This window comes from Chelonus insularis, unplaced genomic scaffold, assembly GCF_013357705.1.
Source record: "Chelonus insularis isolate UGA/USDA-ARS -01 unplaced genomic scaffold, ASM1335770v1 contig_150_pilon, whole genome shotgun sequence".
In the NCBI taxonomy this organism is placed as follows: Eukaryota; Metazoa; Arthropoda; class Insecta; order Hymenoptera; family Braconidae; genus Chelonus; species Chelonus insularis.
Window position 1 is genome coordinate 451,523 of NW_023276392.1, and position 25,647 is coordinate 477,169.

A 25,647-nucleotide genomic window follows, 5' to 3' on the forward strand; every position below is an offset into this window, starting at 1 on the left:
AATAAAATTCTATTTCGCCACCATGATTGATGACAGATAGAATTTTTTATCAATTTCATGCAATTCGCTAAAAGCCGTGCAGCCAATTTGAATTTTTTTTTAAACTTTTTTTTAACTTTTCGTTTAGTACACCACACGAGTATTATTGGTGAACTTATTAAATGTGTATTACACGATTGTTAATTGATCAATTTAAAATTTAAACTACTACGTCGAGTACGAGCAAAATGGCAAGCAATGATATGACTGGCTGGTCCTTACAAATGCGTTAGAATGGAGCTTAACTACATATTAAAACATTTAATTATTTAATTACACATATAAAAAGAGAGTGTAAAGAGTGACTGTTATTGTTTAATGTGCTTGTGTTTAATGTATTTAGTAAAAAATATGTTTTTTATTCAACGAAAAATAATACAAATTGGTTTAGATTTTTTATCATAAAAAAAAAACTAATGCAATTTCGTTTTTATGAAATATACTTATTATTGATTCTCGATAAAGCTATTTTCTTTTATCTTTTTTAAATGAGATTTAAAAAACTGAAGATATCAAGATATTTCAATATTTTAAGTTGAAGAGAGTCAATAGTAAAAAAAAAGTGAACTTTCATTCATTTAATTTAGTTAATTACTTCTTGAATAATTCTGCAGATCAGCTTTTTATCAGGGAAGTTGATACTAGTAATTATAACTCAGTTTTTGATGAATAATTTTCAACTGAAATCAACATTTAATATTTTTTAAAGATCATTAAACTTAAAAAAAAAATTAAATTCAATAAATTGATCAATAAGTTGTCCATTATAAAAATTTTTTCATTGAATAAAAAACAATTTTTGTCTCGATTGTGAGTGATTGTGTGACAATATGCACCACTTCGATTTGCATAACAATATACACAAGTCACAAATGGCATCGACTTGGAGAGGAAATGGTGAGGAAAATTTATGAGTTAGTGAAATACATCAATATCACGTACTGCAAGCATACAAAAAACCGAATTTGTCGATTGGTTATAGACTGTGGTGAGAGAAAAAGTAGGATAAAAAAAGGATTTAGTTGTATAAAGGACAGAGATAAAAGTGGAGTGAGGATCAGTAAAAAATGAAGGAGTTGTGATTTAAGATAAATAGCCTGCACTTTGGTAAAAAGAGATTGTCGATGCCAGTGAAAAATAGTCGGCTGAAGACACACAACAGAATTCATATATAGAACACATACAGAAATAGAGATAGATATATAGAGATGCAGCAAAGAAGTCTAACATATTGAAGGATCAAAATACAAGAGAGTCACAAAACTACTTCTAAACACTTATATCTAGACATCGACTTGTATTGAAGGAGATATTCTGCAAAACTTAAGAAGCTTTTGTATGTTAGTGACACACGGTTTAAACATATATTGGAGTATGCATTTATTTTTTACACAAAGTAGAATTATTTTGAATTTATTCTTTTCCTAATGAAATAACATAGCAACACTTTCATTTTATTATAGTAGTTAATTAAATGAGCATCAGATACTAAATATAAATTCAATGTTCAGCAACATGATTCTCTTGTGATATCCAATAAGTACGATTCAATGATAAATTTAATTATCGAAACAATATAATGAGAAATTTGATTATAATTTGTTATGTTCTTTTTTTTCTTCATCTCTTTTGATTGCTGTTTAAGTTTAATTAACAATTGTGATAATTAAGTTTTGCTTTAAAAGATTAAGTTAATTAAAAAAGGTTTGCAATTTTTTAAATTAAACAGCAAATTCTGAAGAATTCTTACTTTAATCTTTTATTTTGCTTGGTAATAATTAGAAAAATTTTATTTTTTAAGACTAGTAATTTTTTTTTCCGTTAATAATGAACTGAAGGTGACAATATGAATGCTAATCTTGGAATAATATAGAAAGGAAGATGTTGATTCACTTCTATTTAGTTGAACATTGGCTGAATAATAAAAATACCAGCTTTTGTTTGCAAGATGATTGATATCAACGAAGGTCAAAATTATAATCACGTAATCTTATTAAGTAATATAAACTTTCGAGTATAATTGAAATATTATACTTGGTCTTATCTTTAGTAAGCTTTTAATGATTTCTAGAATATAATAGATAGGAATTGCTAAAGACAACGAAAAATATTTTATAATACTTCATCTTCTTAGTTAAATATAATTCCTTTTTTATAATATTTTGTATTTAAAATATTGCAGTAAAATATTTCTTCATTTTTTAAAGACAATCTGATCGTTTTGATAAGCTAAGCTTATATTTTTTTCTAGACGATAAACTCCACGATAAAAATGCTGAATAATATTGGCTTTCACTTGATTAAAATTAAATTTAGGTTTTCAGGCTTTTCTGGAAAAAATCACGTGCTTACATTGTCTACTTGAGAAGTCAATATCTTGAAAAAAAAAAATTAATCTCCACCAAGCCTCCAAGTATTTCATCAAGTTCTTACCCTCTCTTTTGTAGACACATATACATAAATATAAATTGAGTGATAAAATAAAAATTGAAGCAGTGGTTTCGTGCAAACCTGCCTGAAGATTTATGGTACAGTTAACCACCCGAAATAATTTTACCTTAAAGTAGTGTGGGTTCTATTGGAAAAAAGTTAACTCAACTGACTGGTGTTTTCATTTCCTTCTGATACAACCTTTAAATTACACCCCTGTCAAATATAAAGAAACTCAATAAATTTCATTTCCATTTGCTATAATTGAAAACAAACAAATAGAAATGGCCATTTCAATGTTTGTATAATGAAAGCATCCATGATGAAAATTTTTTAAATATTCTTTTTTTTTTGGTTTAATTATAAATTCGTTGTTATTATATAGTTGCTGATATCACACAATTTACAATGAACCTCCTCATTTTATTATGATGACAATCAAGATTATACTGCAGCAGTGACTTGGCAAATGAATGTCATGGATTAAAATTTTATTACTGTAATTTATTCGTGGTTCATAATTCCATGTATAAAATTCTCCATGTTCTCTTTATCATTTGTTGTAATGTAGCAATCATGCTTTTATGACTGATTCTAATTTTGTCGTCTGACAGATTATCTGTTGCTCATTTATTCCATCTTTTGATTGAAATTAATTCAGCAATGTTTAGTCTAGCTTTAAATTTGTCATTAGATGGATTATAATAGTTTTCAAAATTAGAAATAGATAATTAAACATGGTAAAGTGATATTTATCTAGCTCATAAAATAAATTTATGTCATGTAAAAAATATAACATCCTTAATCATTAAACTATCAATTGTTTTTATAACTTTAAATAATATTATTAAATAAAATTCGTTCTCTTTTCATAATCGAGATGATATCTGGATCTTTCATCTTAGCATTACAATAAGATGGAAGTCATCACAACTATATGTTTGTATACATAGATATAATTAGTAGGCTGCTACTCGAGTGATCATTGTTCCTATCTTCACTTCAGAGCGACGTTCTTTACTATGATTATAATAATTAAATAATCAACATAGTGATCACATCCATTCATTTAACTTCAAATACGATGATAAATTTTCAGATATCTTGTACACTCTAAGAGCAACGATTATGTTTTGAGAATATTTATTATCGTTGATTATTTTTACATATCAAACTATTGTTTGAGCACTACAAAAAAATTTTTTATCATTTTAAATAAGATATAACAATATGTTCTTATAAAATAGCTAATTAATCTTCATAAAATCTGAGTACATTTTTCCCGACTCGTACGAAGTATTCCAAGCAAAATTTTCGTGGTCAGAACATTAGAAAGGTGGCCGGAAACAAATTGTTTTGTGTAAAGTAATAAATTTACTTTACTTTCCATGTTTCTGCAGTCGTTATTAATGTTCATTATGTGGTTTTGATTCATTTTTTTTTGCAAGCTTTTAATTAACACTAAATTAGAGGAATAATTCCTAAAAATAATTTTTTTTTTTTGATAGAAATTTATCTTCAATATAAGAAAGTGTTGCTGATAATGATATTTCTTTGACAAATAATGAATCAAAATAATTCTACAGTGCTGACAGATGAATATTAGCAAGGATTGGAGGAAGATCACACGGCGGATGTTGAAAGCTTGCTACTTACTAGCTTGCAGGGCTGCATTAGCTCGGTTTGATTGAAATCGATTGTCGGAGGATGATTTGGATGGGTCAGCAGGCGCGGATGTGGCCTTGGCTTTGGCTGCTCCTCGGGCTCGGTTTAGTGCTTGGGTCCGGTTGGTAACCCGGTCCAAAGATTTCGAGCCCGAGGTTGCTGTAGAGCTGGTAGATCGACCGCTGGCCGGGCCCGTGCTACCGGAGCCGGACCCGTCGCGAGAGCTTTGATGAACCGAATGTTTAACCAAAGGGACTTTAACGGCACTTGATGTGTTTGGTACATTGGTAGTATTTTTCGCGTGATGATTGACAGGACGATGGGATAAAGTGGTCGCGAGGTAGGCTAGAACATATATTATTGATGAGATGAAGAAAATCCGTTCTCGTTCCGGTGTTATCCGCACTTAACTCCACATCTAGAATGATTCTTATTCATTTTAACTTGACCATTTTTATTGGCATTTTAAACCTAAGTGATTTACTGTTGTGCTTGCCGGAACGCGAGGGACGTGAATCAATGAGATGATGAAGACGCGGATTTATTTCTAATGAAAGACAAATGGACTTGAGGACTAATGAAAATAAGTGCAACAGTCGATAAAAGACTACAGGAGCAGGAAGAAAAACTTCTCTGGATTTTTTTCCTTATCGCTGACAAGTTATTTGTATTATCGATTCCATCCAACCATTTTTATTAGTTTTTCCTGATCATTATTTTTTCTTTTTTCAATGTAGTCTACAATGACAAAGGAGTTGTAAAAAAAATAGCTAGAGTACTCGGATATTCAGCCTTGAAAAGTATTGTCTGAATTATGTGTCTTAATGAGTCAAATATTTAAACAGTTGATAACAGTAATATTTGAATTTAGTAATTATTAAATTAATATCTAATTTTATAACTCATAATCATGAGAATTAGTATTCAAAGCAGATTTACTAATTGATATGTGTATTCTATCAGCATTATAATATATGCACGTGTGCTTATTAAATTGCATTATCTTTTTGACCAATGTTTCATTAATATTTTCAATTAAATCAACCATGAATTGAATTATTTTTATAAAATTTCTATTATTCATTAGATATATGTGGTGACATGGAAAATTTTATGCAAATGCTGTAATGTTTTTTAAAGAATAAATTATTCATAAAACAATCTAAATTCCAAACTCAATAAATATTCATCTATTTTGAGAAAACATGGCACTAAGTTATATAAATTTTAAGTAGTATGAGTAAAGTAATATTTTTTTTTGATTTTTAATTTAACACGAAGCCAAAAAACTTTTGAAATAAAAAAAGTCATAAATCACTTCACCTTTTACTTGTTTTTTTTTTTTTAAAAATCTTTTTTTTCACAAAACAATAGGTCGTGTTGACTTGGTATGAAAGAACGACAAGAAAAAAAAGACAGAGAAGCTTTTAGTCAATTCGAGAGCACGATGAATAATAATTGTAAATGGTTGAATTGAAAAGGGGTGAAAAAACGATGCAGCGTTCTTGCACGATGGCAATTTTTGAACGTACATTTGCGCTGCGCTCTTGGCGAGGGCCTTCTTTGAAGTTGCGTAGGCTCAGGGCCAGAAGATGTCGTTGATAACGATGGTATGGGTGGCTGACTTGTCGATGACACTATCACTGGGGATTTTGAGGAAGAAGAGGACTCTCTTATGCTCCACCGGACACGTCCGACCGCTGAAACACCCGCTCCGTAGCCTAATCACTCTAATTTATCTCCACGTGTCCACACGCTCGATCGAAGTCAGTGAGCTTGTGTTTTTATTAGTTAATAGGGTATGATATATTTTTTTTAATTAATTTGCGATAAGATGGAAATGTTTATTAGCATTTACCTCAAATTCTGATAAAGTGTTCTGTTAAAACGACTAGAAATAAATAAAATAGTGATTTACATTTAATAAAAGGGAAAATATAATCACAATTAGGAAGGATAACTATCATGCATCTTCCTAAAATTATTCACTTTATTTTCTAATATACCCACCGTTCGATTAATGCATTTACATTCATCACTCTAGTTATATTGCACTCTCTAAAATTCAAACTATGAAGTTTCTTCAATTAATAAGAAAACTTTGTTGTTTCCTTTTAATGTTAAACATAATGGAATAGTTTGATATTTAATTTTCGAACAATTAATTATTAAAAATAATTGTTTTTTATTTTTCTTATAGCTATGGAATTTTTTAATTAATTTTCACACTTATATTTCCAACTTCTGATAATAACAAAGCAAACTACTATTTTTTTAAGTGATATGAACTTGAGTTTTCCAATTTTAGAGAGTGTATTTATACCTTTCAATTCCTTCGAGAGAACTGCAGTTTATTACTCAATTTCAATTTAATAATTTTTTTTGTTTAAAATATATTTAGTCAAACAAATGAAAAATTTTATTCAATAAATTCATTGGAGTTTTTAGATATTCAAGACAATGTTTAAAAGTTAATTCAATACTACCAATTAATTAATAATTCTCAAGCTAAATTTTGACAAATCAATACTTCTTGATTGCTGACAGACCAGTGTAACCTTCAGAAGCAAGTTAATACTATTCAACTAATCAAACTAAATCAATCATCCATTTGAAATTTATCTAGAGTTTACTGAACTTGAATTATTAAATCAAATAATCAATAGTTTACATTTAAATTAATGAATTATAAATTCAAAAATCTACTAATGTTTGGTTTGACTGCTAATTTTCGTTCCTAACAAAAAATTCTACATTCCAGAAATATCAAATCATAATTATCAATGTTAATTATTCAATTCGGAATTTTATCCGGAATTTTCACCAACAGTAATTAATTAATAAATATTGTAAACATGTAGAAAATTATTAATTAAATATTATGCATCTCTGAAACTTCACGTTTAAATACTTGTCATAATTAAAACACAATGTTTATCAATTTAGATCGAAAAAATATCTCTGTACATACATAAAAATGTATGAATACATGAAAAGTGAAAAGATGCCTACTTAGAAAAAATCCATTCAATTTACAAATGAAGTTTTAATGTAATCAAAAGCTTTCAGTCTATTCCATTAAGAACCCTACACAGAATTATTTGATTTTTTCATTTGTATATCTCTCTATGACACGCATAATATAAAAATCCAATCTATTCTCAGCTATAAAATTAAATTAAATTCCATTTTTCAAACGTGTTGGTATTTTTGAAATAGCTTAGTAACATTGTTAGTAAAGCAATTAAAAGACCGGTGGGTATCTAAATTTGGTTCGTTGACCTCCGACATAATAAACTGTTTTTGAAATAAACGAGACATACTCGGACGAGCAAACGAGCAGTCAAAGTTTCCAATATTATATAAAGTTAAACGCTAACTGATAGAGTCAATCGTATGCACGAAGATGCAAGTATATAGATATAGATATATATAAATAATGTAACGTTCATGGCTTAATGGGTTGAATTTGGCAAGGTTTAAATAAGGACAAAGGCAATATATAGTATTCTCGCATTCGAGAGTGGGGAATTGAGACTTTGCGACGATCGATCGAGGCACGAACAGTTCTCGTATGTTTTATAAGGTTGATCGACATAAGCCAATCACCTGGGAACAGCTAAAATGTCGACATTTTACTTACTCGGACGAGGATGCCTTTCTGGCTCGCCACTTTTGTCTCTCGTCTCTTTATCTTTATGTTCTTTCTCTTTCTCCTGAAAACAAAAAATTGAGTTACTGTCACTGTGAGAGAATCACTCTTATTTATTTTATTTCGTTTTCTACTATTTCTACCAAAATTAATGGAAAGATCTTTGCTATCACTTTAGTCTGATGGATCAAAAGCTTTTGGTAATCATATGCTACCAAAATACCCTGAATATTTGTCTCGTGCCAATATAATCTTTCCAAAAATTCTGACTGTCTAGTAGTTACATTGATATCAATTCAATTTGAGGCTTCACAAAGGCTAAACTAATTTATTAATGAGCATATCAAAAATCTTATTAATATTCATCATTGATAGAAATGGAATGCTTTAATTGAAATAATATTTTTAAAAGTTAAGCTGATCTTGATAGAATGTTCTTGAATGATAATTTTGAAGAGACTTTACATAAGATATATATGGTTATTTGTGAAACCTCCCAATTGATTTGGGTACGGTTAACAAAAAATCGTCTGACCACAAATGACACATCTACTGTATATTTATCGTCTAGCCGGTTGTTTTTTTGTTTACATTACACTTTGTTATTTCTACGAGCCAATAGATTAGCTTTGTATTTTTTTAACTTTTTATTTGGAACCAGATAAATAAGCTCCAGCAGAATTATTCAATTTGATTCACTTTAGTACTTTATCTGGAAAGAGTAAGATATAATATTTCAAGAAAATAGCGTTTAAGAATTTTTTTTAATGCTTGAAGATATTTTTATTTGTCGTAAAAACCAGTGAGTCATTTGCAGTATTTTTCTGTCTGTTATACATTGTAGTATGATTTTATTCATCAGTTTTATTAGAAATAATCTCAGTTAAGGAATTATTCTCGTAAATTTAATGAACATGTAGTCGAGAATATTACGTCATTTGATAATGATTTACATTGAAAATTCTCTAATAAAAATCCATGAAGTCAAACATAAAATGAATGTAAAATAATTTTTATAGACTTGTGAATACTTTCAGTCTTTTCTTCTTTGCTCTTGAAAAATTTCCTTTTTAATTTTTCTCATCTGAATTATGGCAAAGAATATTCATATTTGTCTTGGGAAAAGCTGTAGCTCTGCCTTTAAAATTAATTACAGCCTTGAAGTACCAATTGTTATATTTAATTATTTTGTTCATAAAGCATTATTTATTCTCAATAAATAAATTGAGACTTTTAGCAAAATAAAACCATTTATATTCTCTTCATAATTTAACAGTGATTTTAAAAAAATTGCCCAGTATATTCTTTTAACTCTTGAATTTAAATATTTCCAAATCTGTTTTATCCTATAATCTTTCTAGTTTAATTTTCTCTAGGAGCTTTAATAATAAAAGTAAACGTTACTCGACTTTAATCTTTGTATGCTCGTAAAAAAAAGTACAAATTATGGTGTATATACCCCAAAGAACACGAATAAAAACCTAAAAGTTTGCACTTAAAGATGTGTTTAACGTTTTCTTTTTTTTTTATCATGTGATCCACTTTTTAGAAACGTAATTGCAGTTAAATCGTGATAAATTCGTAGAGTGTTCAAAAATAATGTTGCCGACTGGTATCTCTTTCGTATAAAAAATTTATTTATATCTAAAAGCATGTAACAAGATACACCTTGGAAGATCAGGTATTTTAGCTTTGCTTTAATATCCTTGAAATGGCTGACGATAAAATTTTTACGATTTAAGTATAGTTAAATCAGACAAAAATAGATTACAACTCTTAAAGTAGATTAGTCGATAAAAAAAAAATTAAACAATTAAATGAGGAAAAGACGTGAAGGAAATTTTCCTTTAGAATTTATTGTCATTGATACTCAATTTGGTTTTGTCTTGAACTGCTTCATCGAATTGAATAATGAGTCGCTAACTATGCTTTTTTCGTTGCATTATATATTAGCATTCTTTAATTCAGTTTAATTGAACACTCTACGTAATAACACTTGAGTTTTTGTGATTAACAATACAATATAGAGGCTTTTTTTTATTCCATAAATTCGGATTTATATCTAGTGGATTTTAAAAGCAATTAATGGGAATTTAAAAATGTTGATTAATGCTTATATTCTGGTGAATAATTGAAATAAAATGTTAAAAGAGAAATGAAATCATGTTCATCCATTAGCACATTAGCAAAAAATTTTCACTGCAATATTTTTATTTATCAGTTGAATTATTTAAAATGTTGATATTAATAAAATATTTCAAGTATATTCTTTGATTAAATAAAAAAAGCCTTTCAAAGTGCATAATATTTTTCAACAAATAATTTAGTTTGTGAGAATGATTTAATTATCAGCATTACAAAGTCATTGATGCATATTTTAATATCCTGTGATCTACTCTTAAGAATTATTATCCATGAATTTTTTCAAAACTCTTTACTTTTAGGATTACACGATACAATTGTTAAGAAATTTTCTTTTTCATCAAAATTTGATATTATTATTATCGTCAAAATAAATTTAAAGAGTAATATATCACGAAATTAATTTTACAGGAGCTTTCTACTTGAATGATCACTCTTCTAATTTAGAAAACGACTGAAATATTAAATGTCACGATGGATGTTCAGGCGAGAAGTGAATGAAGAAGTAGTAGAAGAATAAGAAAAGAACTTGAGGTAATGTAAGCCAGATAAACGTCTACTTGACAATTTCTATTTTGATCGTACATTTCGAAACTCGATAAATTGAGTTCAACTTGGGACTGAAGTGTTATTCTAGAACTTGACAAATGTCTACTAGGGAGTAGTTCTGTCATAAGAAGAACGAGGATCATGAATATACCTTGATATCTTTACTGACGGACGGTGTCCTCGGTGTTTGTCTCTTTGGTGATCTACTTAGAGGTCCTAAGCTCTGCGAGCGTCCTGTTCGTGGACTGTTCTTTGGGCTTGACTTGGTTCGTGGTTGAATCTCATCACGGTTCTCTTTGGATTCGTCACGGCGACGTGGCACCACTGGCTCCAGCTTCTCTCTCGTTGGAGAAGGCAGTAATGCTCCATCGCCTCGAATAGAAACTTCAATTAAAATCCGGTCATTAGTGAAAAGGAATTTTTTTTTATAGATTTAGGAAAATAATTAAATTAAATGTTTAAATATAGATTAAATTATTTACAAATCCCTGTAGTGCGATCCAAATGATGGCGAATCAAAAATTCCTTCCTTGCTCGAGCGATAGCTTTTTCGTTATCCTGAAAATAAAAATTTTATCACAGTCATTCACTTTTATTTCTTAATAATAGTGTTGTCGATACATAAAAATATAAAAGTCATGGAAAAATTTTTTGATATACAGTCTCTTTTTTTCTTGAAGAGCTAAAGCTTTTTTCGTTATTTTTCCTATTAGCTTTTTAAACAATCAAGAAACCGTTGTTAATAGGTGCATTAAAATTTTTTAGAAATACTATTTTGCCTTTAGGTGCTGTTGTGTCCCATATTCTTGTAAAAAAAAAATCGGTCAAGAGTCAATTGGACTCGTATACCGAGATTTCCGTACTCCAAACACTTTTTAACTTTTATTTTATACTCTAGAACCTTTTTGCTGTTTGACTTTTGCCAAATTTTCGTCAACGATTTTTTTTTCATTCTAAATTAGAGACTAATATAAAAGAGAAATAACAATCAACCGGAAATAAACATTAATTTATAAAAATAAATAACTCGAAATGTAGTTGAAAATTTTTTAATAATAACTTGAGTTGCTTAAAATTCGCCAAATTTATATCATGCAAGCACGTATATAATATTTTAATTAACAACAACAAGCTCACTCGAGTTATCTTATTCCCACCATCTTCTCATGATCAGATTATTCTCATCGATTTTTTGTCTTAAGACACTCTAAATTGGATGAGCCAACAAACAAAATTTCAAGAAACGAAGTAAAATAATTTTTCAAGTTGAAAGACTTAAATGAAATTAATTAAAATGTATATAAAGTTGGGAAAAAATGTTAAAAGTACTTTCGAAGTGAAAAGCACGGAAGTCATGTTTTGTAAGTAATCAAGTATTCATTTAAATTTCTACAAACCGCTTTTAAATCGTCCTGTAGGATTTCATAAATAGGTCTAGCTTGAACGGAAGATGGTCTCCCAGCTGGTGGCATTGTATTTGTAACAGGCGCTACCTTTCTTGTATTTTCTTTCTCTTTTTCTTCTTTTGTAACAGATCTGCAATAAGAATGATTTAATGAGCAAAATATTTACATTTATTTTCTCATACATTCGAAAATAATGCGAAAATATTAACAATAAAATACGATGAAATGACTACGACAGGGTAAGTTTGAGAGTGAAGGTGCTAAATTTTTGTAGAACAATTAACACATCTACATAAATATATTCATTTTCACAACACATAACCAGAATTATGATGTATCTGAACATCAAAGTGATGTTTTTTGAAAAACATTTCAACACAAACATGTGATTGTTGTGGGTAAAATTAATTAAATAACAAAGGACGTAAAGGAAAATGAACATCGAGAATTTATGTACTGGCCTGGCGAGAGACAAGGCGTTGAGCGCGTGGTTATTTGACACACGTTTCCACAAGGATGCTTCTTCTTCAGATGCAAGACCGCTGCCCCAGTCTCGATGCTTATGAAAGGATAATAAGGATGATAATAACAACAGTAATAAGAATAACAATAGTTGTAATAATTTGTAAGAGTAAAGAAAAAAATCTATAACAATTCTAGAAAAAAAATCTGTCTATTGAAGAAGAGCTCATTTTTACCAATGAAAATATCAAAGTATCAAACGAGGATCAAAAATTCATTTGATCGTGAGAGATAAATTGCATGCGATCAAGTGGAATATTTTCAATGGATTTTCATCTTCAAAGTATATTACTGAAGACTAAGAAGACTATACAGAAATCCTTCCTATCAATAATTTACCTTATACTCATCAGCAAGTCGTCTAAGTTCAATGATTTCGGATGTTGGAAAGGCTTTTTCCATACGATTTTTATTGTTTTCCTTCACTTTATTGTCATCGATGATTCTCACTCCTCTACCAGCTGACTTTCTTTCTCTGCAAATGACACAACCGAATAAAAAATATCTATTTTCAATTAGTTTACTGTTCAATCCACTCTACTACACCCTGTCGTAGTTATTTTATCCACGTACTTTTATGTCATGTTTAAATATAAAATAAAAAAAATGTATATATATATACATACAATTGAGTAGCAAATCCGTTCAAACTAATGTTTTTCATTAGTTGGTTTTTATTATACATTTCAGATTACAGTTGACATTTAAAAGTTTAAAATGCCATGATGGAGAGATAATGTGTGGATTTATATTCAGTACTACGAGTTTAGCAATAATCTTTGGAATTTAGGGTGGAATTTGATATCTGTCACAAAAACTTCTTGCAATGAATTTATGCAGTTGAGATTTTTTCATTGAAAAGATATAAAAATTTCGTATGAATTTATTGTAGGATAATTTATATCTCATTCTGTTTGTCATTATAACCTACTTGAAGAATTTAAGTCGAAAGCTTTTTTCTACATTTAAGTCTTACCTGACCGCACTTAATCCGCACTTGACCCGGAATAAACTTTTTTATTCTCATAAATTCTGTAGCTCACTTTACCGTTTTTTAACATTTGCATGCTGTATTTTATAGTTCTTCTTTATTTCTGTCATGTTAGATTGCAGTTAACTGCATTGAACTCGTTGTAAGACCACGTTTGATCCCTAATAATGCCTGACAAACATCATTAAAATGTTGTTTGACGCTTGTCAAGATTGGGAGTTTGAATGACACTTAATATGCTAATGCATTAGTGATAGGGATACCCTCAAACCACAAGAGAACCCCAAAGGTAGAAAAAAAAATCTACTCCATGAACTATTTCGTTTTTTGGGTTGACTAAAGCTTGAGAGTTTGATGATTTAGTTAGAAAGTGTTGTAAAGTAATTTTTTCAACGTCATCAACACTTTGCTTATCATGAAAGTGATAAAAAGGATCAATTATTTACATAAGTAGGTGAAATAATCTGACCTAAAGGCAACTTTGAGTTCAGCAAGCTCTTCATCACGTTCTTCAGCTTCAAGAACAACCCCATCGATATTATCAGCATTACTACCAACCAACGGTTCGAGCTCGGATGCTTGGACTCCTAGAAAAAGTCAATATCAGTATCACTGGCCATGAATGCTAATCCAATTGAACGGACATACATATAAGTGACGAGCATTGACAAACTAAGAAGCCTTACCATCACGCTTGTGATCTACATCGCCTGGCCGTTTTCTCATGTGCACTGGAGCTGGGCCAGACGGTGCTATTCCTTGCTTTAGAGCACCCATACTCAATGACTTTCGTGGTGGACCACCAGCATTCCCACCAGCACCTCCAGCTGCTGGCAGTGGTGCAATTGCATCACCGTTTGTCAGTTGAGCTCGTCTTGGCCAAGCAAACTGCAATCGATATTCCGTACTTATTCGCGAAATTGCTTTACTCAGCTGACTTGGTGGCAACGCTGTACTTCCTGTCACTTCCTGATGGAATAGCAAAAGAGAACAATGGAATTTTTTAATTGTGTCGATAAGGTCGAGCTAGAAAGTTTCGCGTGCAGAATAGCTTTTGACCGAGTGACAATTGAGACAGAATTTGACGAGGTGTGATAAAAGAGATGTAGGTCCTTTGAGATATTTTCAATGGGTCTAGTTCCTTGTAAAGGGGTTTTAGACCCAGTTCAAATTTACAAATTGCTTTTCTGCAACTTTTTATCATGTTTGAGGTAGTTCTGGCACTGTACCATTTCTTAGAAAGACTTTCTGCGTTTTATTGTAAGCTATTTTACTGGAAGTAGGTTATTTTATCAAATTGTCATTCAACTTTCAAATGATAAATTAGATTATTTTTTATGAAGAGAAGTGATAAAATTTTAGATTATTTTTTACTGGAGCATCATAGACGATTTCAATTAAGCCAAATGGAACAAAGTGTGTTTTATTGAAATTCAGATTATTTTTTCTTCCAAATTATTGGAAAATCTTGATTAAAAAAGGCAGTTCTCACAATTTAATTCTCAAGTATTGTGATCTTTTGTTAACTTAAAATTACCTTTTTTACTACAATGAAACTTGATAACATCACTTATTATTTTTAATTTACATCAATGTGATAATAAATACTCTAATCATAGTTATCACGAAGTTAGTAAGTTTGTAATCTAGTTTCATAAATCAAAACCGGTAAAAATTAGATTATTCAACATGCGGTCATGAATATAGGAACCGTAGACCGAATATATTTATACATAAATCTAATGAGAGATAAACCTTTCTGTGAGCAAATTCCCCATCAATTCTATTTTCATTACTCTAAGTGGATCTTTACATGCATGGTATCATCTGATCATCAAAGGACTGGATGATTGGTTCCTATGAACGTGAGTGGGAATTGAAAATTTGCTCATGAAAAAGCCAAGATAAACTTTTTTATTGAACATATTAAATATTTTATTCCTATGACTAATAGAAGAATGATTTAGTACTCTTTTTGAACTAGGTATACTAATGTTTTTTTTCAAGTAAAATTGGATGAAAAACAAACAGTTAAACATCTAGCTAATTCTAGAAATTGAATTATTAACTTTGTTGACTTTAAACAATGTAGAACTTCTAATTTTCTATTAAATTGTGGGCAACATGGTCCCTGAGGTAAAATAGTCCTCTTAGATAATCGTCTATATTTTGATATTTCTAAAACTCAATTTCTAACTTATTGTTTTATTTCTAAAAGCAATTGAACAAATGATAAATAAAATTCTCTAGCTTTATTTTATTGTACTTTTTTAATCCCAGCAATTCTCTTGATTGATTTTCATTCAAAAATATCTGCAAGCCGAGATTTTTCTGACAAGTAAATCTCTTTCAGACTCACATAAAAAACAGCAATGTATGGAGTCTGTACTCTAACAAGAAAAATTACCCATACTCTACATTCCCTTTTTAAAAGTAATTGAAAAAGCTTTCTATGGTGACTCTAGTGTCAGAACTACTTGAAAGAACTACATTGAGTTATCATGATTCTGTAAAGAACCTTTAAATCCCTGACAATCTAAGCAAAATCTGGATGTATAGTAAGTCTAGGCTTAACAAAAAGATTTAATTAATAAAGTGAAGCGTCTGTAACTTACTCGAACCTTATCAGCAACAACATTGGTATCAACTCCATCAATCCCGTCGCTGTCAGCTGCAGTAATAAATTCGTGATGTCTGTAAGCGAGTTCCGGACACTTCTTCCGTCGTGGCAATGGCGGCTCCAATGTAGGTCCTGTAATTTCAAGCAATTTGTTATTAGTGGTAGAATGGAATACTTGTGGAAAAGGATAAAGGATTACAAGGGTTAAAAGCTAGATGATCAGAGTTATAAAGACTCATCCTGAATGTTTCTAGAGTCTAAATGACCCTCTCGACCTCTTTTCATCTTCCTGCTATGGCCAATGAACTCAATCCCTCGTGTCCGTATTTTTTCCTACTTGTTCAACGAGCTTTCTCTTATTTATACCTTCATTTATTTCCCACCTATTTTTAATTCCTATGGCATTATGATTCTTTTAACAGACACGTTATTGTCATTAAGCTAGTTTAAATAGTGAATGCTTGGACTTTTGTGGGAATTAAACTAAAATGATTTATTTAATAGAAACTTTCTTTGCTTCAAATGAGAGAGAAAAAAATGCAACGTAGAATTAAAAAGTGATTACGGAATTTTTTGATGTTGATTTATGAGGAGAAATTCTCTTTCCTTTTTTTCATTTAATTAGAATGTAATGTGATTTGTTGAAATTTATGGTAATTTTCTATTCGCAATGAGAATAATTATAAATAATTCTTGTATTCATCTTTCACTATAAAATACTTGCAAAAATGCAAAAATGATTAGATTTGTAAACATAATCGGATTTTGGTATTTCTTTTTATTTCTCAATAATTTTTTATCACTGAAAATTTCCAGGAATTAAAATTATTTCTGAACAGATGTATTCTGATGAAAATAATCGGATTTTCATAAACTGAGAAATAGATGAGAGCTTGTACTTTATACTTCTTCATTGGATAGAAAATTTTTCTGAATGTGTCATCACTTTGTGAAAATTTCTCAGCTTTTCATTATACTTGAAAACTATATTTTAAAGGTGAAAATATTGAAAAAAATCTATCAAATGCTTTTAAAAAAAATAAATAAGTTTGATTTTCAAGGTATTGTTTTGAAAATTGCAGTGTGATTACTGTTGTTGGTTTATCAACTTCAGTGAGATTAGGTTAGAAAAGTCTCTTTCAGTTTTCAACTCTGATAGTTCTAGGAAATATAATTATCCACAGGATAAATTGAAAAAGAATTTTTTTAATGCAAAGGCATCAAAGTTTAAGTCTTTAGAAAAAACTTTACATCATAAAAATCCAATTTTTTTCTCAGATAAATGTATTTACTTCAAAAGTACAACAAAAATTAATCTACCGGAAAAGAGCCTTTTAGTGCGACATCTATAATTGCAATAATCAGCAAACATGTTTATAATTTTCCCATTTAAATCAACTCTCTAATTTAAACAAAGTTCTGTGCCATTAAATTCCAGTTGAAAATAAAAAAATTCAATATGTAGTCAGTCATAAAATAAAAACTCTACTTTCCTAAACCAACTTCCCTGTAATCTTCTTAGAAGTTTCATGTATATCACCAATGTTAGAAAAACTTTATCACACTATACTTAGGGATAATAAACTCCAACAGACACGTGAATACAATCACGAAATTCAATAATCATATGTAACGGAATCAATACCAGCATGTTAAAAGTTTTAAAAAGTGGTGCTAAATAATTGTCTGTCTCTAAATAACATAGTTAAAAAAAATCTTGTTCTTTCACACCTACAAGTTGCCCCTCCCTACATGACTCTTACCACCCCCTTCAAGACATGAGGGATCAATAGCATCGACCTCGAAACCGCCTATACAAACTCAGTGAGTCGAAATTATTGATGACATGACTCGTGTGTGTATCTCTACGTCTAAACAAAAATAACAATAATTCTACCAGAGTAACGTGCCTTATTTCGAACTCAATTACTGCATTATTTATTTATAGGTTAAACTTCTTGATATATTATGGTTATATTTTAGTGATATTTATCCACTTTATTCAGCACGTCGCTCTGAAATCTAGATTCTGCTACGGGTTCTATATTTTACATGCACGGGCTCTCGAGGCTCTGGAACTCATGTTGAGGGTCGCAGGTGCACGTTAAGTTTGAGCAACAGACTGAAAAAATTATTTAAGAAAGACCTCAGCAAATTCTTGGTGCGTATAAAGACTTTTTTCTTTTTTTTTCTGAATTTTACCTCAACGCTTCTATTCTTTTTCTTATTTTTTAGCTTCTCAACTATGTGAGTGGCATAGTATGTACATATATACTAAGCACTAGAAATTATGGAAATTGCGATGCAGCTATTGATTCCTCGAAAAGTCCTAGTGCGCCAAACATGCGACTTTTGTGACCGGAATTCGCGGGTTTGAAGTCACGCAACGAATGAATGAACAGTCAATTGCACGCGATTGTTGTTTCCTTTTAAAGATGTGAATCAAGTTAAAGACAGGTGGATTCAGTTGTAATAAACTTTGTGACATTTTTATTATTTAATTGTAGTTGTCGTGCACCTACGACCGTACCACAAACTAGCACGCAACTAAAAAATTAAATAAATTAATTATTATAATTAATAATTAGTTGCTAATAATAATCAATAACACTGAAAACTAATGCTCTGAGAGATTTATTGATTTTTTAGAATAAAAAAAAACTCACTTTTAAATAAATAAATAAGCTTTTGAATAATTTATTTATATAAAAGATTTATTTATTTTCTTTTTAAATTTATTCTCATTTGACGACTATTAATAAAAGTCATTTTATGCAGTAAATGAGTTACTAATTCGAGAAAAATCATGTAAAATATTATTAATTATGCTGTTAAATTATTAATATCTTTTGCATAATTAGCATTTAATTATTCTTGTTTTTTTTACAACTATTTATTAAATTGTCACTTCAAGCACGTAAATGCAGAATATTTAATTAATCTTAATAATCAATAGTTAGCTATATAAATGCATTCATTCAGGTATTTTTTTTTTATTCGAATTTTTTAAATGTCAAGGTCTTGTGCTATTATATTTGAATCTAAAAATAGAAAATGTCTGCTTAAAGTAAATAAATATTTATAATATGCAATTATTTGAATTTACAGCGATCAATATTTCTGCAAGTGAAGATATAGCTGATGATAAAAATTCATACTAGAGTGATAAATAGAAGCTTTTCATTCTATAACTGTAAGTATTTTTTTTATTAAAAAAATGATTTATTTTTTTTTCTCTCAGGCAAATCAATAATATAATTTATTAATAATAATTAGACACATAAAACTAACAATAACAAATGTTGATATAAAAAGCAAGCAATACATCAAGCGTGTGGTTATTTCTTACGACTCATTTTCTTACGTTTGTATATACACGTAATTGAAAAAGATGAAAAGTATTGATAGAGTGATAAGAAGTGAAAATAAGAGGTGTAATGAAAAAAGAATAAATAAGTTAAGTTTTTAAAATATATTTATAATTAATATATAATAAGAAATAAGAATAATAAAGAGGCTTGGTTTGCGTAGCACCGTTCGTAACGTCTCTCTTCTTACCTTCAGTATTTTCATCCTCAGTTGACTTGGCCGATTGTAGCTTTGTGCTTGCTTGTTTCGCTGCAATCAAAATTCGCAGCTGGCACCGTTTTCGATTTTGGCAATTTTTTTTTTTATCTCGTAATTTTTTTTTTTGTACATAATATTATTTTTTTACCGTTTTATTGAATTCGCTATGTTCACAATTTGCTAGGAAAAATCCATTTTTTTCACGTGTCAATAGAACTGGTGGATAAAAAAATACGAAAACGAAATTTTGTTTGTGATTGTATTGGGAATTAATTGTCAAATCCAAGGCAATTTGTATTTTGCTGATAACAAATTTGAACTTGATCCTAGAAAATGAATATTTTAATTAATTATAAACTCGTAAAAAAATTTTTGCCCACATATTGAAATAGAAAAATGAAAAATAAGTGAATTTAATATTTTTTATTATTAGAAAAAATGCGGAAAACTTTTCTAGGAATGAAAAAAAAAAAAATACATTGAAGCCGGAGTTTATGTTATACATTTGAAAATTTTTTTTAAAAGCCCAATTATTTTAGTAATTATTTCAGAAATAATATTGAATGAATAATAAAAATGGTAGAAGTTTAAAAATAGAAATCTGACACATATTAAATTTTTACATGTAATGTTGATATTTAAAATCAAATATAAAATACTTCAGAACATTTATTTAAGTATATTTATTTGAGTCAACATGAATTTAATTAACTACAGTACTCAGCTTCAACAAACAAAGAATTTCATATCCGACATATTAATAAAACACTGTGAGTTTATAAATTATTTAATTTACAGCCATATTCATCTTTGCCTTTACTATTAATCCATTGAAAAAGTTTTTTTTCATCAGTATATTTTTAAATCCTCTCAAAACATTAAAATTTCATTTTTGTTTTTAGAATATAGGTTGAATAAAACTCAATGAACCTTTAATTATTTGTTGTTATTAACGCATATAAAAATTGATTGAATTCGCAATTTTATTTTACAGTGGTAAATAATGCTTCATTTTTTTTTTCAGCAACGTATGGAACAAAAGAAGCAAAGTGGAAAGAGGCAATTATGAAAAAAATTCAGAGAGCACCATGGATTTTTCCAGCAATTTGTGAATATAGCCAATTCGGCCACTTGATTGCGGTGTAATGGACGGAGGGAGAGGGAGGGTGAAAGGTTTGAATATGCCCGGCACTCTCTTAGGAATCCCCGGAGCACGCGATGTCGTCGTTCATGTGCATATAATGAGCCTCTGTGTTTCCGGACAAATGTACTCTTTGGATTGCGACTTATTCGAGCATATAAGTACTGAAAAGAATCCTCACTGACATGTATAATCCACGTGTGTGCACAAAAGATACAGCGAGCAACATTGAAACTGAAGAAATATAGTAGAGGTGATGAATAGATGACAGATTGATGAGTGTGAACACTGCGAGTACGAAAATAAGATTAAAAAGATTCAACAAAATCAACAAAATTAGTAGTGCTATGACTTTGTAGGTTGTTAATTTATTTAATAATATATTGTTAAGATAATTCATTTTCATAAAAATAATTAATAATAATTGATAACACATGTTTACAAGTCTTTTTTTTACCAATTGGCTAGCAAGTCTTCCAATTAAGTTTTGATTGCGTTTTTATTGCAAAAAATTTCATCACGTTAAATTAAGAAAGCATTGATAAATTTTTTTTTTTATTTATTGAAATTATTTGAAATATTTTTCTTATTTCAAAGACTCCATTCGGTCAATGGTCAATAATAGATATGTCTTTATAAAGTCATATATTTTTTGTACCCTGAATCATTACATAAATTGCAATTAATTTAATGAATTCTACTTCACAATATTCATCTGAATAACTTTATTGTTTCAGCTAGTTAGTTGTGACAATTTTTTTCTTATCAGTAAAATTGTTGAGCTGTTGCAACGTTGCAGCTTTTCCTTTTTTCCCATTTCTTTATGACTATATTTTTCTAATATTTCCATTTTTATTCTATATTTATTATTAAAAAAAGAAACATCTAAAATGCTGACGTGATAAATTTTTTTGTCTGGACATTTAATGAATGTAATTACAGAAAGCTACGTATATTTTTGAATTCTAATTATAAATAACATTGTAAACTTGTGTTAAATTATTTAAAATGTGATGATGAAAACGTGTGGACGTTCACGAGGTGTAGGCACGACCAAGAATATAATACGACTATTAACACTCCTAAAAAACGAACTACAGATTTATTTTAAGAAAAAGTCGTAAGAACATGTATAAATCTAAAAAGCAACGTCGATTGATGAGTATATATAAAAATGTACGAAATAGTTATCTAAATAGCAAACATCTTCAAGATGAATTAAGAGTATATATTTCACGAATAAGCATGATAGGAATATAAAATAAGGTATGATAATAAAAATAATATACATCCATCGACGATGCTCTAAAAAATATTGATATGAAGATAAGAAAACAATTCTATATTGTAGTAAATCTCTTGTCATTTATATTGATATATTTTATAAACTATTTCTTATTATTCTGTGGTAAATTTTTTCGTTGTACTGTAATATAAAAGTATTGTAGATATAGACTTACTGGAAGTTGGTGGTGGTTGAGGGGCACGACGAACAACTGTGTGCTCCTGGTGCGGCCCTGTGTACTCGTGCCATGTGTACGTGCTCCTATATTCCGAATGGAGCTGCTGAAATATAAGAACAAAGTCATTATTTTTTACTTTTATTTGGATTTGTATGGATATAGCTTGCAACTAGCAAGTAAACGAGTTTGTAGAAGAAAAACTACGTAAAGTCGTGCCTTAGGGGAATGGATTATTGAAAATATTGAAATTTATTTTTTTTTATATTTTCCTGGTCTTGTACTACCGATCCTTTTGTGAGTAAAAATGGCTCATTGATATTCTGACTATGGATTTTGTCATTTTTGTATAACATTTTCAATTTCATGATACAGTAATTTATTATCCATAAACTTAGAAAAAAAATACTCATACAGAAGAAAATCCGATCTTTAGACAAAATAAATTGAGTTGGAACTATTATTCAAGCTGTATGAATTTTTAAATTATTTTATATGACAGTATACCTTCGAAATGGATCCCAAGGTGGTATGAAAGAAGAAGTATAGCATTATTTTAAATTTTAGTAGTAATATTTTAAGAATAAAATGATAACTTTGCTGTAAAAAATGCAGTACAAGTAAAAAATGTAACTCGTTTTTTAAAATAGTTTTACTTAAACATATGAAATGTTGTTTGGTGATAAACTGTAATTAAATGGAAGTCTTTCTCTCAAGCTTAGCAATCGTATTACATCCATTATACAAATTGTATTCATCTTTGACAATTCTGCATTTGAGAAAAATGTTACCAATAGAGCGTTCTCTTCAGGTAAAATGCTTATATGTACGATATGCATTCTTCTTAAATTCAACAAAATTTTTCAAGTGGAAGAATACGTACTCGAGTTTTTTTTTCTCAACGTTAAGTACCCAGATCGTTAGTAAAATCTCACTAACACTTGCTTTCACATTTTCTGTACTATTTTTTAACGATTTCACTTTTTTTCCGACATACGAAGATAATTGCACCGATGAAAATAAATTATTCCTAATTATAATAATACTTTTATGTTCATAGCCAATGGATAATTGTTAATTGATTTCTCAATGTTAACGTTTGAATAATTAAACATTAATTTGTGAATGATAAAATTTTATTTAACAGCTTCTTCAACATCTGCTAGTAATTTGCATTAGCCAAACTCGATTAAAACTACATGAATAGCTGGATCAGCATGTAATTTCATGTACTAAAGATTATGTCCTCTATGTTTCAACATGATGTCTTCATTTATCTTGTTCTACACACCAATTTGTAAAGAAAATGTCTGTAGGCTCGAAACTTTCACATTAAAAGTAGTCGATAGTTTTTAAACTTGTTGAAAACTTTGCTTTTATAAGTAAAAGACTTTAGAGTTTAATAAAAAAGGTTTCCATGATTAAATTATTATGAGTTAAATATTAATATTAAATGAATTTTTATTAAATCACACCAATTTTTGGGGGAAAAACCTTTTCCAGTTAACTTTTCCTGCGATTTTACAGTTTTTAAAAAATTTTAAAATCAAGTTGCCGAGTATTAAATACTTTAATACGATTAAAATAAAATATTCCAATTCGTAAAAACATTTTAATGATCTTTTTAACGTTAAATAATATAAAAAATTTAGTATTAAAGAATTTTTTAATTTTTAATGATGTAAAAAAAATTTCATTTCGATTATGAGAAGATATTGAAGCTTTAAAAGCGAACATCTTCATGAAAATCGAAATTCTCTACTCTAATGTCTTTAGAATAAAAAATCAAACGATTTTACAGTCGATAGAGTTACAGACATTTCACTATAATTAAAAGTCTCGTAACCGTATACGTTTTTTTTTTGGGAGCAAAAAAGAAAATTCGTTTTATTAAAAAATCGGAATATTTTAAAACCTTTTAAAATTCTCCCTCATTTCTCTGGGTTGAACCAATTTTATTGATAACATACTCAGTTCAATTCCAACCACCTCAAATAATATTAATATTTGACATCAAATTAAATACCATCCATTTATCTTGCTTTTAATTTCCAAGTTTTAGAGCTGTTAGCTTCTATTTTATTTAGTATTAAATTTTAGTATAATGTAAAACTAACTTGAGTGGTGATAAAATCAATTACTTTTAAGTTAATAATGGAATCAATTAGAAATCGATATCGTATATAGCTTCGTAGTAAACTGCTTCATCATACAATTTAAAAACCAGTTAAAAGAAAAATAAAAAGTTTTTCCCTTTAAGATGGCTATTTTTTACTAATCAATTCTTTAAGTAAAGAGTCTTTTAAGTGAATTGTTTTCAGTGTTTTAACTTCATTTTAATATGAAATGCATAGCAATTAAGTTTGCAATTAGCCTTCATGAAAATAATTGAAAAGGTAAAGTAATAAATGGCTTTTTATATTTTACAGTCATGGATTACTAGGAATTCATCAATGAGTTTATAAAGAATAATTATCAAATGATGGAGAGAATGAAGAATTATTATTGCACAAATATTTGTAACATTTAGTAGATAATCGACATTATTTATTACATCGATGAATTTCGGAATGTGTTATTATGGATGAAAATGAATGATTTAGAGCTTGACTAGCAGACTGCATATTTGACTATGTATGAGTCTATCCAAATAGATGGAAATTTCTAGTCAAATGATTCTTAATTATTGGAGAATAGATTTAATCTATGATTTTCGATACGAAAGAGCAGTTGTTGATTTTTTTTTTTATTTATAAAAAATATTTTCAACTGAAGGAACATTCGGACGAATGTCAGTCAATTCTTAACATTTCATATAATTTTGAAGGAAGTTCAGACTCTTGAAGTAATATTTATTTTTTAAAAAAGCATTATAAGTCACGAGATTGAGTAAAATATCGTAAGAGCACTTATTAAAGTTGTAGTGAATTTTAAGGTTTAAAAATTTCCAGAAAGTAAAATACTTTTTTTTAAAAAAAAAAAAAAAAAAAAAAAAATTTAGTTTTTAAGTCGCCGGGATTTTTTTCATGGAAGTCTGCTTAATATTTTAAAAAGTTTTTCACAAATATATTTATCTAATTAAAGAGCATGAATTTTTTTTATCTAAAGAGGGAAAGAAATAAAATAAATTATATAATATTTAATAACACCTATTGTTCAGTATGATATGTAAAAATAAAATAAAAACAACAGGCTAATTATTCTTTTCTACCACAATTTTGGAGTATTCAACATTTAATTAAAAGCAATTTGATGTCACTTTACTCAAACATAAAACATGGTACCAAGGAGAAGGAGGAGAATGTTAATGAATAGTGTTTGGAGCATGGAGAAATATTTGAAAGATCATAAGAGACTGTCTAACATTGATAAAGCTTTCGAACAGGTTCTGTGAAAATTTCAAGAGATTCACTTAAGGTTGTTGTATACATGAAACAATTTAGCTACGAATGCCAGTTAACGT

At 28.9% G+C, this 25,647-nt stretch overlaps 1 protein-coding gene and 1 long non-coding RNA gene across 19 annotated transcripts in view; one reads left to right on the plus strand and one right to left on the minus strand.

The window, feature by feature from the left end:
* The window catches only part of LOC118063921 (cell surface glycoprotein 1), a 48,140-nt gene that overhangs the window by 6,520 nt on the left and 15,973 nt on the right, over nucleotides 1-25,647 (minus strand). For 3 of the 18 annotated variants that reach the window (XM_035078171.1, XM_035078177.1, XM_035078179.1), the window contains exons 2-14: nucleotides 22,185-22,287; nucleotides 19,575-19,634; nucleotides 16,012-16,148; nucleotides 14,083-14,365; nucleotides 13,866-13,983; nucleotides 12,745-12,880; nucleotides 12,345-12,442; nucleotides 11,875-12,013; nucleotides 10,960-11,035; nucleotides 10,629-10,861; nucleotides 7,778-7,850; nucleotides 5,667-5,834; nucleotides 4,126-4,479 (exon numbers count right to left, since the gene is read on the minus strand). In XM_035078171.1, coding sequence (XP_034934062.1) covers nucleotides 4,126-4,479; nucleotides 5,667-5,834; nucleotides 7,778-7,850; nucleotides 10,629-10,861; nucleotides 10,960-11,035; nucleotides 11,875-12,013; nucleotides 12,345-12,442; nucleotides 12,745-12,880; nucleotides 13,866-13,983; nucleotides 14,083-14,365; nucleotides 16,012-16,148; nucleotides 19,575-19,634; nucleotides 22,185-22,287 — 1,978 coding nt within the window. Of the gene's footprint in view, nucleotides 1-4,125; nucleotides 4,480-5,666; nucleotides 5,835-7,777; nucleotides 7,851-10,628; nucleotides 10,862-10,959; nucleotides 11,036-11,874; nucleotides 12,014-12,344; nucleotides 12,443-12,744; nucleotides 12,881-13,865; nucleotides 13,984-14,082; nucleotides 14,366-16,011; nucleotides 16,149-19,574; nucleotides 19,635-22,184; nucleotides 22,291-25,647 lie in introns of all 18 variants that reach the window. The other 15 variants (XM_035078170.1, XM_035078176.1, XM_035078178.1 and 12 more) reach the window with 10 other exon arrangements.
* On the plus strand, nucleotides 17,462-21,107 carry LOC118063925 (uncharacterized). The gene is made up of 4 exons (XR_004690000.1): nucleotides 17,462-18,177; nucleotides 18,252-18,473; nucleotides 19,125-19,209; nucleotides 20,608-21,107. It is a non-coding gene; the product is annotated as an uncharacterized lncRNA (long non-coding RNA).